A 17,200-nucleotide genomic window follows, 5' to 3' on the forward strand; every position below is an offset into this window, starting at 1 on the left:
ATTTATTTTAAAAGTAGTAGTAGTAGTAGTATTTGGCAGAACCTGCAGATTTTGTTATGCTGAAACTGGAAACACAGGCAAATTAACACTAGTTTGCCCTAGCAATTATTCAAGTAGTTTTTTTTCCTGCCCTAGCAATTATTCAGGTAGTTATTTCCTATCCCGAGGGCTCTGAGTTGAATTTTAAGAGTTGTGAACCTATTGCTAGCTGAGGTGGGCCCTGAATCTCGTCTCTGGTTTGAAAACGGGGGCATTTTTGACCCATCTCACAGCCAAAGATACCTCTTCACAGAGTCCATTTGATGGGAAAGCAATGGCTATGAGATTGCGATTTAGTGAAAATAGTTAATGGTTTTAAGTAATAACCGTGAGAATAGGCTAGTGTGAAGCATTCTACATAGCATTGCTCAGGAAGAGTTTTGCAAGCTTTAGTTGAGATAGCATATCACAGCATCACTGTCAGAGCACTTAAATTATGTGAAAGAGCATGTCACATGAGATGTATCTCAGTGGCCACCCCACAGCTGGCCATCACTATTTCCCTGGAAACTTTCTAGGACTGCCCTCAGTCTTGCCTCACCGCAAATCACCAATATGTTTTAAACGTGTAAAACAAGGGTGGCTAACCCGAGATCCTCCAGATGTTATTGGACTACAGCTTCCATCATCTCTGACCATTGACCATACTGAATGAGGCTAATGGAATTGAGAGTCCAAAGGCATGTGGAGGGTCACTGGTTAGTCACCCCTGGTCTAAATCAAGTGTGCATAATTAATCTGTGCTAGGTGATCCTGAGTATGCACTTTTTATGGCAGCATAGGAAGCTGCCTTATACCACGGTTGGGCCATTATTTCATCTAGCTCAGTATTGTCTACATTGACTGGCAGTGGGTCTCCAGGATTTCAGGCACGAGTCTCTCTCAACCCTAACTGGTAGTGCCAGGGATTTGACCTGGGACTTTCTGCTTGCAAGCCAAACCATGTACCACTGAGCTAGGTTTTGCTGGATTAGATCAAGGTCCATGCAAGAATGTCAACAATCAGCATTAAGGATGTCATCTTCTGCTGTTATGTGAATAAGTTAAAGTACTTGGTTTCATTTAAAACACAGTTTGAATGCAGCATTGCTTCTCAGTAGTTATGTCTTTGCTTCATTATAGATGTTTGTCTTTGCAGTGATAGCATAGTTGAACTTTACTGTAAACAAATATCTTTTTCAAAATATTTTTGTCTTGTGTTTCTGTCTTAGGTAAATATTCAGCTGCTAACAAAATATAATCAAATTGAAGTATACATTTAAATTAAAAAACAAATGTAACCACAATTTTAAAATATCAGGAATCATTATTTTTTTTAATGGCAGTATCAGCACCCTATGATTAAAGTGCAGCGTCCAAAAAGTCTTTTGTAAGGATGTATGTTTACATATTTTGTACATACCTTTTTGGGGAGGGTGTTCAGTAATCTTTGCGGCACAACAGAAGACCCTGTCCCTAATGCCCACCAGGTTCACTTCTTATGGTAGAGGGGCATAGAGTTGGGATTCTGAAGTTGACTTCTGTGTTCAGCTGGATTCTTAAGACTGTTCTTAGTATCCAATCCTATGCTGTTTAACGTCAAAAGCAGAACTTTGAATTTAGCCCAGGGACAAATTGGTAACCAATGGAGATCAGATGATAATAGAGAGATGATCCAAACTGTGAGTCCTACATAATGCCTTGGTTCACAGTGTAGCGGCCCATTTACTACAGCACGAATGAAAGAGGCCATGTGCCAGCTGAAACCATAAAATGCATTCTACCCACCCTCACTATCTGGCTTCTAGGCACAGAGCTGAATCCAGGAGCACTCCAGTATTGAGTCTGATGTTCAGGGTGGTGCAGTCCCATCCAAAACAAGTTTTACATCTACCTCCCAGTTTCCAATCTCCTCACCCAACAATATTTCCGCTTTGTCTGGATTAAGTTGCAGCTTGTTTGCTCACTGCCAATCCAAAATTGACACCAAGCAGTGCTTTAAATCCTCATCAGTCTTCCTGAGTTCAGATTACTCCTGTGGTTACAAGACTAGGTAACCATAGTGGTCATATAATGATTCCACTAACTTGGAACTGGAGGGGGAAATTGCTTTCCTATTCTCACTTGAGGTTTTCTGGATCTCTTCCAGTATAGCCTAAACAATGTTCTTCTGCGAAGGGAGAACCCTCGGGGATCAAGACTCAGTCCTGAGCATGTGGTGTTCACTGAGCCTAGCTGATGGAGCCTGTACTTGGATAAAGGCCAGTTTTGCAGTTTTTTACTACTAGTATTGGCTTTGGTTCCACAAGTAGTTCGAGAAAATATTTCTGAACAAAGAACATTCTGAACAAAATATTTCTGAACAAAATATTTCTGAACAAAGAACATAAGAGCATTCTTACATACTGTATTTGTGCTTGGTTCTCCAGTTGTACAGCTAGGGAGAGGAAGGTGCTCCAGAAGGTCATAACCACAGCACAAAGGATTATTGGTCAACCTCTCCCATCCTTGGAAGAATTGTACGGTTCCCGTTGTCTTAGGAAAGCAAACAACATCCTGCAGGATTCATCTCACCCGGGATACAGTCTGTTTGCACTACTGCCGTCTGGCAGGAGATATAGAAACATCAAGTCAAGGACAAATAGACTGAAAAACAGTTTCTACCCGAGAGCTGTGGCCCTTTTGAATGCTGTAACTCGATAGTGTGACTTGGGAGATTGATGGGTGTGGGTGTGGGTGTGGCTGGAATGTGGTTTGTGGGTTGTTGTTGTTGTTTTGCTTTTGTTGTTTTTAAGGGATGGCATCCAATTTCGTTGCACTTGTGCAATGTTGCACGTGTGTAATGACAATAAAGAATCTATCTATCTATCTATCTATCTATTTAACATTGCTTCTTCTTTTAATTAGGATGCTCCTGCTTTTATAAGAACTGTGCCCCATAAAAATTCAGGAGCAAGAAAGAAAGATTGACTCCTTTTAAATTTTGCATTGCATTCTCTATATCAGGGTGGGGAACCTACAGCCCATGGGCCTCCCTGTATGTCCTGCCAGGCAATTTTGATCGATGCATGCATATCTGCCCTTCTGGTGTCAAATGTGGGACACGTAAAGTCACCACTGGGCCAGAAAGGTGCCAGCAAAGCCCTCTTCATGGTGCTTTGAAGTCCCAATTATCAGCTGATTGTTGGGGTTTTGAAGCACAGCTTAGGGCTCTCTGCAGTCACAGATGATCAGTTAATATTTTGGTGTTGGAGAGAGCCCTGCACAGCTGCAGCCTATACATTCAGCTGGAAATAGCTGCACAGAAAGCCTTGTATTTAGAGAGTGCTAGAAGAAGTGATTTGAATACAAAGGTGTTCTCTGCAGAGGAAAAGGTGCTCAGTTTTTAGGATCATTTACCCCTCCTTCCTGCATAATGGTCAGCATATTTTGAATGTTGATGGCTGTCAGTCACCTGACATGATGATGTGAGGCAGGGCAGTCCAACTTTTCATACCAAATGGGCTACAAGAGTACTTTGACACGGAACCCATGGGCTGCACACTGCCTTGTCATGCAGGGTTGTAGGAATGAGGCCAATCTTGATGTTGGGAAATCTCTTTTGCCCCCCAAGGGCCTCATTCTTTTGGGGAAAACCTGTCTAATGCTGGAGCCAAGAAGTGGATAGGAAAACAGGGAAGCATGACTTGATTGAATGACTCTTTCAGTTACCCTATCCTTCCCCCCCCCTCTCTCTCCTACCCCATCTATCTCTGCTTAGATGTGTGGAGTAGAGGAAAAGTTATGGTTAAGGTTTGCATCAGCAAAAGGGGAACCATTTTTCTGATTTGTGGGGAAGTGATTAAAGTCCATTTACAAACAAAAGGGTCGTTTTGTTGGAAAGCTCAGCATACAAATTACATTTCCTGCAAAGATATCACATATCTTGGCAAAAGAAAGAATTAGTACACAGGTTGGGGAGCAGAAATACTTAACAGCTGTGCTGCAAAGCAACATCTTCCCATTTTTCTTTGTGAAATTGCGGGAATTGCAAAGGGGGTGACTGGATGGGAACACCCTGTGAGCCAGAAGTCCCATCCCTGAGTTAAAAAACTACATATATAAATTTGAATAATATGTCTTATTGGAGAGGGAGATAAGAAACTGCAGAGATGATGTTGGTGGAAATATTGAGGGACTGTACTAGCACTGCATCAATCATCAGTGGATTTTGCATAGGATAATTACAGGATGTGAACGTGATCAGTACGTACCTGCTGCAATGGTGTCCAAGTGCAGAAGCTTCTCTTGTGCCGTAGAACTGGCAGAACTGGAATCTAGCCATAGAACTGGGAGACATTAGGAATTATTTGTTTTAATTGAATGTTTACAGTTTTAAACTCATATTTATGTTAGTATAGTTATAAGTTCCTTTGTGAAGCTTTTTACCTTATAAAGGAGGTAGAAATACAAAATTGGGGTGGGGAATCTCACACCTCAAGGCCACATGTGACCCTCCAGGCCCTTTGATTTCTTCTTGGGCCACATAGCTTAGCAACCATGCTCCATTTCCTCCTTGTGAGTTGATGCTTGACTGGAATGCTTGTTTATCTGGATGGATGATTGAAAAAGGTGATATATATGCATGTGCTTGTGGAAACTTAAGCATTTTGTGTGACTGGGTCATGTTTGTTGCTCTACATACTTCTGCTTTTAGCCCCACTCACTACTGGCATGTGGCCCTCCACCTGAAAGCAGTTTGCTGTCTCTGATCTAAATAAATAAAATATTTACTGCTTAGATACACACAGGATTGTAATTTTAAAGCTTCACTTTCAAATTGTATGAGCTTCTTGTTTTGTAATGACCTTTTTGCTTTGTAAATCATTTGGTTGGGATGTCTGGTCCAACCAGACATTATTTTTTATCATCTATATTTGTGTATTAGTGGCAAAGTAACGACAAAGTGTTATTTTCTTCAAATGGTTCAGATTTCTAGATGTCCCCTCTTTTCTCCGACTTTCTGCTATAACCCATTCATTGAAAATATCTTTTGTTCATAGGATTTTTGAATTAAAAGGTTGGTGGAGAGAAGCTGAGAATAGGGCAGGAACTATAGGGAATGGACTGTGCAAGGAATAAAGGGTCACACATGAAAAATGACAATGTAGTTTCCCCAGCGTTATAACCTCTGAAACATGATATTGTGTTACCAGTAGCTTACTTTTTTTTCTTTTAATTTCAGAATTTGGTGTTCACTTGGCAGAATTGACTGTAGATCCCCAAGGAGCACTGGCCATTCGTCAGGTCAGTCTCAAATAATTTAAAGTTAAAGTATTTGTTTGCTGAGCAGCTTCCTGTTATCCCTATAACCAGGTGAGCAATTATTTTGGTACAGAGGATGTTCACTTTCATGTATTACGACTCACTTCTCCCTGCCCCTTCCACAGATGTTAATACCACAGAGCTGAGTAGGAGTCCCTTAGCACCACTTTCTAGAAACAGCTGCCCAAATAGGAGTGGAACCACTGTAAAACAGTGCCCCAGTCTTCAACCTAGAGAACCAGTGCAGAAGAATGCAGTCATCAGAACCTTGCCCAAGAAGGGAGTATTAGCTACGTTGAGATAGAAGCAGAACATACATATTACACAATAGTAAGCTACTGCTGAAGTACGTCACATTTTCTGGTATAATCATGATGTCTTTCTTAAAATAGACAGACTGACATGAATAAAGACATTCAATTTTTAACATTTTAAAGTTAAGCACATTTAAGTCCCATTAAATCAAATGAGAGAGAGAGAGCACATGCTGAAATTTCTCTCCTTGAAAGCAAAAGTGCTTAAGGCGAGTGACTTCACTGGAATGTTGATACTGGCAGTCCTTATCTCCCTTGTCAGAGTGAAGAATGTAAGAAAGCTAACTCTTGAACATGGTATCGTGTAAGACAGGATGATGTCCTTGTAAAAAGTGTTCTTTTTGTCTATTGAAAAGTGCATTTATTGCCTTGCCTCTGGATGTTTACATTCTTTTATTACTGAAGCACAGACCACAACAAAATACTCACTCTTTGTACATATCTATGACGGCTGACGTTCCTTTTCTTGTACTTTGACACCAAAGAAGCAGGCATCTTCTGAATTAGGATGTTTATCTAATGTTGAGAGCTTTGCCCTTTCTGTGGGCAATCTAAGAGATTAAAAGGACCTTTGAAGACCTAAATTTCAACAGCTCAGTTTTGTTTTATCTTCCTTGCTTTCCTTCGCAGCTGGCTTCTGTGATCTTGAAACAATATGTGGAAACTCATTGGTGTTCCCAGTCAGACAAGTTTAGACCTCCTGAGACTACAGAAAGGGTAATACTTTCATTAATTGCTCAGTTACATAATGCTCAAGTTTGGAAGAGAGATGTGTTTCCTTGATTTCCAAGTTAAAGCCATTTATAAATGTATAGAGAACTTTTTGTATAGGATACATCTCAGCTGGATATTTACTGATACGTGACTTGGAATAGTATATCATTTGTACATCCTACTGTGTTGTGCAAATGATTGGTGTCCCTTGCTAAGTTCCTCCACCATTCATTTTCCACAGGCAAAAGCTGCCATTAGGGAACTGCTTCCCAATGGGTTGCGAGAATCTATTAGCAAAGTACGTTCAAGTGTTGCGTATGCCGTTTCAGCGATAGCTCATTGGGATTGGCCTGAAGCTTGGCCTGAGCTTTTCAATCTGTTGATGGAAATGCTTGTCAGTGGGGATCTGAATGCAGTGCATGGAGCTATGCGAGTGCTTACAGGTATGTGAGGATTGTGTTGTCTTAACTGAGTAGTTCTTGCAACTTGTTTCGGGGCTTCCAAACCATTTTAATATGTTGGGGTTTTTTTTAGATAGGAAACTTGGTGTTGCCTTCTTTCTTTGCCTTATAAATTACATTGTTCATACTGCAGCTTGTAATATTGGAAATACTTTTAGTTCCCCCTCTCCTTGTACAAATTTCTGGAAGCTGCGTAATGATAAAAGAATTTAGGTGTAGTAGTAGATGAGACTGTTGATTCCAGTAAATCTTCAGCAAATAATCCACTCTAGCCATCTCCCTTGCACGTTATCACTAGTTCATCTGTCTAGCAGGGTACATATAACTATGGTGTTCATAAACGTTAAATTAAAACAGAAAAAAATCCAGTAGAACTGGGATTTATTTTTTATTACCTCTGCAGGGTTGGGTTTTTACAGAAGATTGTAATATAGCATCAGGCTAACAGCATTTTTTGTCAAATTTGTTCCCAATTGAATCTTGTAGTCCCCTGTGCCATTTCAACTACACTGAATTCTTGAAACTCTGTTGAGTGAAATAAGGATGTTAGATACTTTGGGTTTACTCAAAGGGCAATCAGTGATTGCTCTGTTCATGGACGCCACCATCCTCTTTTTGCGGATTTTCATAATGAACCTCTGTAGTGCTATCAAGCCTGAGCCTTGGCTATACAATATGAGAATTAGGGTGAATGTTAAGTGGATAATTTCCAAGAAGTTGCGTGTAACTCCTTAGAGAAAATTAATGCTGAATTCTGAATGACTCCTGTACTGGATATAAGCCTAGTTCTCACTGAGGTTGTAAAGCTATGGCTGGTTTAGATGTTGGGGAGAAGGCTAGGCTAGAACTCTTCAGCCTCATAGTTTAGTCCTCTGTGTGCAAATATTTGTTATGTGAGCAACCACATGTAGTCTGAAACAATACAACCCAGATGCAGTTTAACACCTCAGAAGGAAGTTGACTTCTACTTTATGTAATCCTAAAAGGAAACTTAACCCTTGCTCATTTGTGAATATGTGTGTCATTAGACTGAACAATATGGAAGTGAGAATTTACTCTGAATAATCTCTAAAATAAGTACTTTGCTACTTTTCTTTTTTCTAGAGTTTACTCGGGAGGTGACAGATACACAGATGCCCCTTGTAGCTCCTGTTATTCTTCCAGAGATGTACAAGATTTTTACAATGGCAGAGGTATGGGTGAAAATGGATGACTTCCATCTAGTAGGAACCATCCTACTAAGTACAGTCATACCTCAGGTTGAATGTGCTTCGGGATGAGCGTGTTCAAGTTGCGCTCTGCGGCAACCCGGAAGTAACGGAGCGCGTTACTTCCAGGTTTCACCGCTTGCGCATGCGCAGACGCTCAAAATGACGTCATGCGCACGCACAGAAGCGGCGAAAAGCAACGCATGTGTGCACAGACGTGCCGTCGCTGGTTATGTTTGCTTCTAGATGCAAACGGGGTTCCGGAACAGATCCCGTTCGCATCTAGAGGTACCACTGTACTGATATGTTTAGATCTATGCTCTTGCATAGTTAACATATACTTCCTCTAGCTTCTCTTCTAAATATGTACTTAGAGGATCCCTAGACAAGTTAAAATGTGGATGTATGGCATGGGTGTAGCCAGGATTTTTATTAGAGGGGACAGGCCTTTTGTTGGGGGGGGGCAGAACCTCAGTTAGCTATGTATTTTTATTGATGGGGGGCAGCTGCCCCTCCCTGTCCCCCCTTGACTACGCTCATGGTGTGTGGCAAGAACTATCCTCTAGGTGTGTTTCTGGCTCTGCTACAAGAAGCTGGTAGCCACTATGTGGTAGTTTCTGCATAATATAGACAGAGAAGATGCCTTTGGGCTTTGTTTTCATATTTCCAGGTCTAGAGTGATATTTATAAATATACTATTAGCTACATGCTATATCAAGGATTACACCAACACAAGTTGTATATAATGGTTTCTTTAATTCTTATCTGCCTCCTAAGCCAATTCTGTTAGTGCCCCAGTGAGCCTAGTATTTTTCTCACAGAGAGTGGTGTAGTGGTGAAGAGCAGTGGACTCGTAATCTGGTGAAACGGGTTCGATTCCCTGCTCCTCCACATGCAACTGCTGGGTTAGTCACACCTTGGGCTAGTCACACCTTGGGCTAGTCTCTCAGCCTCACTCACCTCACAGTGTTTGTTGTGAGGGAGGAAGGGAAAAGGAGATTGTTAGCCGCTTTGAGACTCCTTAGGGTAGTGATAAAGTGGGATATCAAATCCAAAGTCCTCTTCTTCTTCTTCTTCTTCTTCTTCTTCTTCTTCTTCTTCTTCTCCTCCTCCTCCTCCTCCTCCTCCTCCTCTAAACATCCCAGTCTTCAGTTATGTGATGATTCTAGATGAATATCTTACAAAAGGGAAATTTCTTACAAAAATGAGTGTTTTGCTTATTTTGGTTGTAGAAGGAAATGATTTTCTCTCTCAATAGAAACAAAGTATGCTTGATAGAAAATTAAATGTCAGAACATTTCAGCTAGGAGTGCTTTGAAAGGCTAGTTTGAAAGTATATATTATTCTATCTTAAAATATCTATTGAGGAAAATCTGGTGCTAATTTTAGGTTGTCTGCACAGTGAAAAATTAGAAAGCTAACTACTTTTTACTAGATACAATTCTGCGGAATTGTGAAGCAGGGAGAACTAGTATTGTGGGTGGCAGCTGCTGATAACACATTAACAAACGCTAGTTGTTTTCATATTTTGACAAGTTGCTTTTCCTGTTAGGTTTACGGTATTCGTACAAGATCACGTGCTGTGGAAATCTTCACTACTTGTGCCCATATGATCTGTAACATGGAGGAGTTAGAAAAGGTAAATTGTTGATTCCTTATCTATGAGTTGTGTTGATTGTAGTAGTATAATATTCTTTCCATTATACTTGACACAGGGTTGTACTAACTCTGTGATAGGTTAAAAAAGAGGTGACAAGATCAAAAATTTATTCTAGCATCATGACTGAAAGGAAATTTGAATGTGAATGTCCAAACCCTCTGATCTATACCCTGCATTGTATAGGACTAGAGTGTATGGAAGGTGGCCTGTCGGTGCAAAATGTGTTGCCAAATTGAGAGACTGGTAATTTTTATAATTTTTAGCATGACAGTCAAGGAACCTTTAACTTGGTTATAATGTGGGGCAAGGGGACACCTCCAGCAGTCTCCCAGGAATGGCAGCTGGTATGCTTAGTCCATTTTTAGAGCCCATCTTGAGAGTAAAAAGGTAAAGGGACCCCTGACCGTTAGGTCTAGTCACGGACGACTGTGCGGTTGCAGTGCTCATCTCGCATTACTGGCCGAGGGAGCCGGCATACAGCTTCCAGGTCATGTGGCCAGCATGACTAAGCCACTTCTGGCAAACCAGAGCAGCACACGGAAACACCGTTTACCTTCCTGCCAGAGCGGTACCTATTTATCTACTTGCACTTCGTGCTTTTGAACTACTAGGTTGGCAGGAGCAGGGACCGAGCAATGGGAGCTCACCCCGCGGCGGAGATTCAAACCGCCAACCTTCTGATCAGCAAGCCCTAGGCTCTGTAGTTTAACCCACAGTGCCACCCGCGTGCCTTCATCTTGAGAGTAGTTGGATTCAAATGAGGCTTGCTGAATATGCAATCCAATTAGTTGATGATAAATATCAACTACTGTACTGTATTGTGTTTGGGGGTATAGGGAGAAGCCAAGTAATTGAGGGTTTATAAAGGCAGCTGCTGGAACACCAAGAGAGAGGGGGAAGCCAAGGGCAAGCTGAGCCATTTTGGGTGGGATTCAACCAACATAGGTGGGTCTACTGTAAGTCTTAGTTGAATACAAAGCTTGGAAGCTAAGTGACAAATAAATGAGATGTAGAGATTATGTGTAGCTTTAAAATCTGCAGCAATTAGAACCAGTTAGTTGTTTTTAAGGAGGAGGGAGACCATGAAGAGCTTTGGGGCATGTGAGTCACAAGTTTCCTTCACTGTTTTTCCCAGGGATAAGCAGTTTACACATTGCTGTAACTGAAAACCAAATGATACTTTTTATTCTGGTAGGGAGCAGCCAAAGTCCTTATTTTCCCTGTGGTGCAGCAATTCACTGAAGCCTTTGTTCAGGCCCTACAACTGCCTGATGGACCTACATCAGATAGTGGACTTAAAATGGAGGTTTTAAAGGTAAGTATATAAAATACATCTGCATGTAAGCAGAGAACCTTTTTTTTGAAAGTCTTGCTGTAGTGGGCAACAAAAATTGTGTTCTTAAGCTTTGTTTTTATTTACATGGTATGTGACATTATAACAATACTAATATAGCAGTTAATAACAGGTGCCATTAAATTTAGGTAAACAAAATACAACACAACAGAGTTTCAGGAAATATCTTTCTTTAGAAACCCTTACATATGATAGGAGTAAAATAGCTCTGTTAGGGATCAAAAATAAGTATTCATATTACAAATGCTACTCCTGCCGAAGTGGTATGAATGCCTTGTTAGAAATTACTCCAGGATATTTTATTATATAGTTAATTTATCTAGAATGAGATTGGCGCTTATAAGGCTAGGGGTTTGTGTGCAACCCTTTGCTCGTCCTTGTCAGAACCCATGAATTAGCTTTTCGTAAGCCTGTAATATGTTTCCGGTTGGGTTCTTAAAGATGGACATGGCTTTCTGGATCTCCTATCAATTGTCAGCTGCTACCTCCTAATGACATAAATGAATCTATGGGTCATACTGTGTCTATGGATCATAGAATCAGAGAATAATAGATTCACGTTTGTGTTCATTTAATTACCAATTTCAGTATTAATATTCACATGCATATAAGACAAGTCTATTCTTCAGATGGAGAAATGTGAATATAGTGGTTTTTAGAGGGGAAATTACTAATTTTGTAAAAAAATGATTGTAAGGATCCTTTCCTTCTGCAGGCAGTGACGGCCTTAGTGAAAAACTACCCAAGGCATATGATTTCCTCCATGCAACAGATCCTTCCTATTGTGTGGAATACACTTACAGAAAGTGCAGCCTTATATCCTTTTTTCTGCATTTTGAAATAAGAGCAGATTTTCTAGAAAGAAAAGGAAAAGAGGTTCTTTTCTATGTGAAATCTAGGCTTTCTATGTGAAAGAAAAGGATGATAGAAAGGAAAAAGTAAACAGTGGTGGTGTAAATTTGTACATGCAACAAGCATTTTACTCACAAGCAAATGACTTGAGGCTGAAAGAATTAGTTCTGTGGCATTTCTGAATAATATATCTTACTGAGAAGATTGACATGAGAAGGTGAAGGCATGCTTGAATATTTTGGCTACTGGAACAAATAGCAGCTTTGAGGGGACACCCTCAACCTAGGCCTGATACAGAATGGGCCTCCTCAAAGAACATGGATGCATGTTCTAAGAAAGAACATGGATGCATCTGTGTCATAATTTGTTGTTTAGATCTTAGAATATCTCATTATCACTTTATTTGTATACCACCTCTTCACAAAAAGATTATGCTCTAAGTGGCTTACAACCCTGAGAAAAAAGTATCACATAATCAACAGTTGCAAGAAAAAATCATTTTAACGTCTCTAATAAAGGTGGCTGTGATATGCAGCCAGTTTGTCTATTTTTAAAAAAAGAATTAGCCACAATATGGTATTGATTTCCCGTTCAAGTGTTATTGTTGCTCACTTACGCTGACTGAAGTATAGTAATTTCATTGCAAAGGATTTGGTCCTTAAAAAAAGGTGCCATGATCTGGTAGTATGTCAATTGAATCTATTTCTCCTTAACTAACATACCTATGTGAGAACAGAAGTAAATTACACAGAAGAAGTAGAAGACCCAGTGGATTCTGATGGTAAGAAACTCACTGTTACAGGTGTGATTGAAACTCTATCTAAACATCTATAAGAAACATCTGTAAGAAACTCACAGCACATGGATCTCTAGAAGAAATAAGTCATCCTTGAAAAGCATGCTGTGTGAATATTATAAGATTAAGTACTATTTGCTGGAAACCTTGGAAAAAAATTAAAAACTGACTAACTTAGGTGAAGCCAATAATTTTTAATATATTTCTGTATAACTGTAGTTGAGATTTTAAATGTTAAAACAGCAACATAAACAACAAGATACTTGCTGTTGGCAAAGATTTGAAACTGTGTAAAAAAAAGGAATAATTTGACTGTCATGCAATAAGTTGAATTAATTTTGGAAACTATTCATAATTTTTTCCTATCACAAAAAAGTTTGACTTTAACAATCTTTACTTTTTTCAAATTTAGGTGAAGTTTTGGGCTTTGAAAACCTAGTATTCAGCATATTTGAGTTTGTTCATGCTCTGTTGGAAAACCACAAATTTAAAAGCACAGTGAAGAAAGCGTTGCCAGAGCTAATATATTACATCATTCTCTATATGCAGATTACAGAAGAGCAGGTAAATATATTTACTGTACATTATTATTTAGAAAATGATTTTTAACGCTTCGGTATACAGCCTTTAAAGCTGGTTAGAACTTAGTGGTAGAAGATACAATATTTATGATTATTGAATCAGTTCCTTTGTAATAGTCTCCAGTGATCTGAAAAATAACATTGGAACCTTTCTGCATGTGTTGGTTACGGTAATTTAGTTGCATGTATTCCTGAATAGGCTAAGGGTTTCCTATAAGTATTGTGCTTTCCTACTTAGATAAAAGTCTGGACTGCAAACCCACAACAGTTTGTTGAAGATGAAGATGATGATACATTTTCCTACACAGTTAGGATTGCTGCACAGGACTTACTGCTGGTAAGAAATAATATGCAGTGTTTTTGCAGTAATGGTAAATAGTAGTGATTTTTCACATGCAGCTTATACACAAATACAAACCCATATACATGGAACTTGAGTATTTTCTTTAGAGCCACTTCATGTATGATTTAGTTGAGATTCCTACATTGAATTAGATGGCCCTCAAAATCCCTTCCAACTCGTATGATTCTGTGATTTCATTCTCTTTGGATATTCCACTAAGCATCTTGGAAAAAGTCAATCTGAAACAGAGAATGAAGGCATTTCAGAGGGCATTTCTACCATGCCCAGATTCTCTGTGTTCTGGGACTATGTACTTAAACATCTAGCTTTATATTCAACAAGGTGTAGTGTGAAATGAGTTCCCTTTTTTCTTGTCTGCAAAATGTATCCTATTGTCATATTTCTGTGTAGGCTGTTGCGACTGATTTCCAGAATGAGAGTGCAACAGCATTGGCTGCAGCAGCTACAAGACACTTGCAGGAAGCTGAGCAAGCTAAAAACAGTGGTGCTGAGCATTGGTAAGACTGGGTGGCAGCTATTCATTTGATGGTACTATCTCAGATTATTTAGCAGGCAACGAAAACAAATCAGTTTCATTGATTGATGTAGTCAGAAATGATATTAACTGACAGTCTTAACTATTCCAGTTACCAGCTGTTAAATTTGTATTTATAGTGCATATGCACTATATTGGTACTATTCAAATGCCAGTTAGATTATCCAAATTATTGTAGGATTTTTTTTGGGGGGGGACTATGCATCTTATAATCTAAGTTCCCAATTGGGGGTCCATGTAATACACCTAGTGGGTCTGTGACACCATTCACATAACAAAAGCTACCATAGAGATGCAGTCCTGGGCTTCGCGCAGCTCTCCGCAAGCCTGGGGAGACCGGCGCGACTTCCCCCAGGCTCCATAGTCTTGCAGATAGCAGGCTGTTCTCGGGCTGGGGTCGGGGGAAGCTCGGGCTTCCCCCGCGCCAGCCCCGCGCTTGGGGGGGGAAATAATTTTTTTTTCTTTATTCCCCCCCCCCCCCAAAAAACTAGGTGCGTCCTATGGGGCGGTGTGCCCTATGGGGCGAAAAATACGGTATACAGTACTCCATGTTTACAGTTAATATATACAAATATTTACCTTTTGTGTTATTAAGGGTAACAAAAGATATTTGTATAATTTCTCCAGAAGTAAAATAGAAAAATGAATATTGGAAGACCTAAGTAACTTATTTATTTATTACAGGTGGAAGATACATGAAGCTTGCATGCTGGCTTTAGGTTCTGTCAAATCTCTTATCACAGACAGTGTGAAGAATGGTAGAATACACTTTGATATGCATGGATTTCTAACAAATGTAGTTCTTGCAGACCTCAACCTGTCAGGTACTTCATCATTTGGTTTGCTGATTGGTTCCTAGAAAATAACCTGAAACTCAAGCTGTATTGGAAAAATTGTTACCCATAGATTTCTAAACTTAAAAAAGATAAACTAGCCTAAAACATTAACATCAAAATATTAACGCAGGAGGGAGACATTTGCTAAAATGAAGTCCATAAAATGTAAATAGAGGGAGCTTCAGTGTGGAAGAGGCATTTTACTCTGAGTAGACCCATTGCAATTAATGAAGATGACTAAGTTAAGTCCATTAATTTCAGTAAAGTTACAATGAGTAAACAGTTGAAGACCATTCTGTAACTGTATACAGCTCTTCTCAATAATATATTGGATCCTTCTGTTTAATGGTAATGAGGGAGAAATGCACGAATGCTTTTTTCCTTCTTCCAGTGTCTCCTTTTCTCCTTGGTCGTGCTCTTTGGGCTGCCAGTCGTTTCACAGTCGCAATGTCCCCAGAGCTCATCCAGCAGTTCCTACAAGCCACAGTTAGTGGTCTTCATGAAACTCAACCCCCTTCTGTTCGAATTTCTGCAGTAAGGGCTATTTGGGGGTAAGTAGGTCAAGAAATAGAACCTATATTAGTTGATTGTAGGCTGATACAAGGAAATGTTCACAATTTCTTGCTGTGACAGGTGAAATGTTGAAGCTGTAATCTTGACACTGTGATTATGACAGTGCATATGTACTCAGAAATAAGCCCTAACCAGACTTATGTCTGGATAAGTATGGATAGGATTGCAGCCTGAAAGAAATATTGGACACCATTACTGTATTACTGACTGTTGATGTTTGTTGGGTTTTCCCTCCCAGGTATTGTGACCAGTTGAAGATATCTGAAAGCACCCACGTCTTGCAGCCTTTCCTTCCCAGTATCCTTGATGGACTAATTCACTTAGCAGCTCAGTTTAGTTCTGAGGTCCTCAATCTTGTGATGGAAACACTTTGCATTGTTTGCACAGTAGATCCAGCCTTTACAGCAAGCGTAGAGAACAAGATCTGCCCCTTCACCATTGCCATCTTTCTCAAATATAGTAATGGTATGTGCTCAGGCAAAACTATTAATGATCATATTATGGATACAGATAATCTTCATGAAACTATCTTCAGTTAACAGGGTTATGTATGTGTTGGCTGTCCCAATGCCTTGTTGTGAAAGACAACAGTGAAATTTCCGTGGATAGGAAAATCCATCAAGAAATTGTATTTGACATGCTCATTTCTTAATCTGTGAAAATGCCCCAACTAGAGCTTGGTGAACTTGTAGTTATAATAATTAGAGCTATATATTATTTCAATCCTGTTTTCTCGTAAATAATGCTAGAAATTTTGAGGTGTGGTTGATCAGAATCTCTGCATCTTTCTTCACCCAGTTCTGGTAGCACCTCTTCCGCCCTTTGCATTTAATAATTACTGTTAGTAGCTAGGAGCAAGGGACATATTTTAAGTATGTGGAAATCAAGCATTCTTTCCCACTGTTTAGTCTTTTACTCTTGATTGTTGATATTTCTAACCAGCTATCATGACATTGGGACTGCAGACGAGTCAAGCTAAGGCATCCCCACATATAATGCATGAATCACCAAAGGCAAACATCACAGCTGTGACTTTCTTTCTGACCTTTATAATTTAAAACAAACTGCTTTGTTTAGGCAGAAAGGAGGAACCCTGCCACATATAATGGAAGAGCATCATATTTGATCCAGGAGGATTTAAAATTAGCACGCCGCATTTCCTTACTTCAGTAATATAATTTGATGTAATTTTATACTCTTGGTAATTGGGTGTTTTTCTTGCTTTAGATCCTGTTGTGGCCTCACTTGCCCAAGATATCTTTAAGGAATTAGCACAAATAGAAGCCTGCCAAGATGCAATGCAGATGCGATTGATCCCAACCCTTGTCAGCATCATGCAGGCTCCTGCTGATAAGATTCCAGCAGGGCTTTGTGCAGTAAGTATGAGGGTATCTTCTCAGAACGTGAAATGCTTTATATATCCTAATGCGGTTTATAAAAACAGAAATACTTTTTATTACTGAAAATACATAATCATGGAAGAGAAGGGCATACAGTTGGATCGTGTCTTATGTGTGGGTTTGGTTTCTGACAAAGCACATATACACAAAATTGTGTACAGGCAACTCCCAACTTGCACGCAATCTACTTGCATACAACCGCACACATGCACAGTGCCAGGAACCTGAAA

General features: G+C 39.7%; 1 protein-coding gene across 3 annotated transcripts in view; it reads left to right on the forward strand.

The window, feature by feature from the left end:
- IPO9 (importin 9) overlaps positions 1–17,200 on the forward strand; it is a 35,771-nt gene that overhangs the window by 8,730 nt on the left and 9,841 nt on the right. The window contains exons 1-16 of one of the 3 annotated variants that reach the window (XM_083617341.1): positions 2,178–2,279; positions 5,243–5,304; positions 6,267–6,353; positions 6,592–6,793; positions 7,916–8,004; positions 9,572–9,658; positions 10,875–10,994; positions 11,749–11,849; positions 12,608–12,666; positions 13,094–13,245; positions 13,501–13,599; positions 14,017–14,123; positions 14,846–14,985; positions 15,389–15,548; positions 15,809–16,035; positions 16,798–16,946. In XM_083617341.1, the coding sequence (XP_083473467.1) occupies positions 6,733–6,793; positions 7,916–8,004; positions 9,572–9,658; positions 10,875–10,994; positions 11,749–11,849; positions 12,608–12,666; positions 13,094–13,245; positions 13,501–13,599; positions 14,017–14,123; positions 14,846–14,985; positions 15,389–15,548; positions 15,809–16,035; positions 16,798–16,946 (1,551 nt within the window). In that variant the 5' untranslated portion in view covers positions 2,178–2,279; positions 5,243–5,304; positions 6,267–6,353; positions 6,592–6,732. Of the gene's footprint in view, positions 1–2,177; positions 2,280–5,242; positions 5,374–6,266; positions 6,354–6,591; positions 6,794–7,915; positions 8,005–9,571; positions 9,659–10,874; positions 10,995–11,748; positions 11,850–12,607; positions 12,667–13,093; positions 13,246–13,500; positions 13,600–14,016; positions 14,124–14,845; positions 14,986–15,388; positions 15,549–15,808; positions 16,036–16,797; positions 16,947–17,200 lie in introns of those variants that run through there. The other 2 variants (XM_083617342.1, XM_083617340.1) reach the window with 2 other exon arrangements.

The sequence above is a fragment of the Podarcis filfolensis genome (genome assembly GCF_964270895.1).
Source record: "Podarcis filfolensis genome assembly, chromosome: 6".
Lineage (NCBI taxonomy): Eukaryota > Metazoa > Chordata > Lepidosauria > Squamata > Lacertidae > Podarcis > Podarcis filfolensis.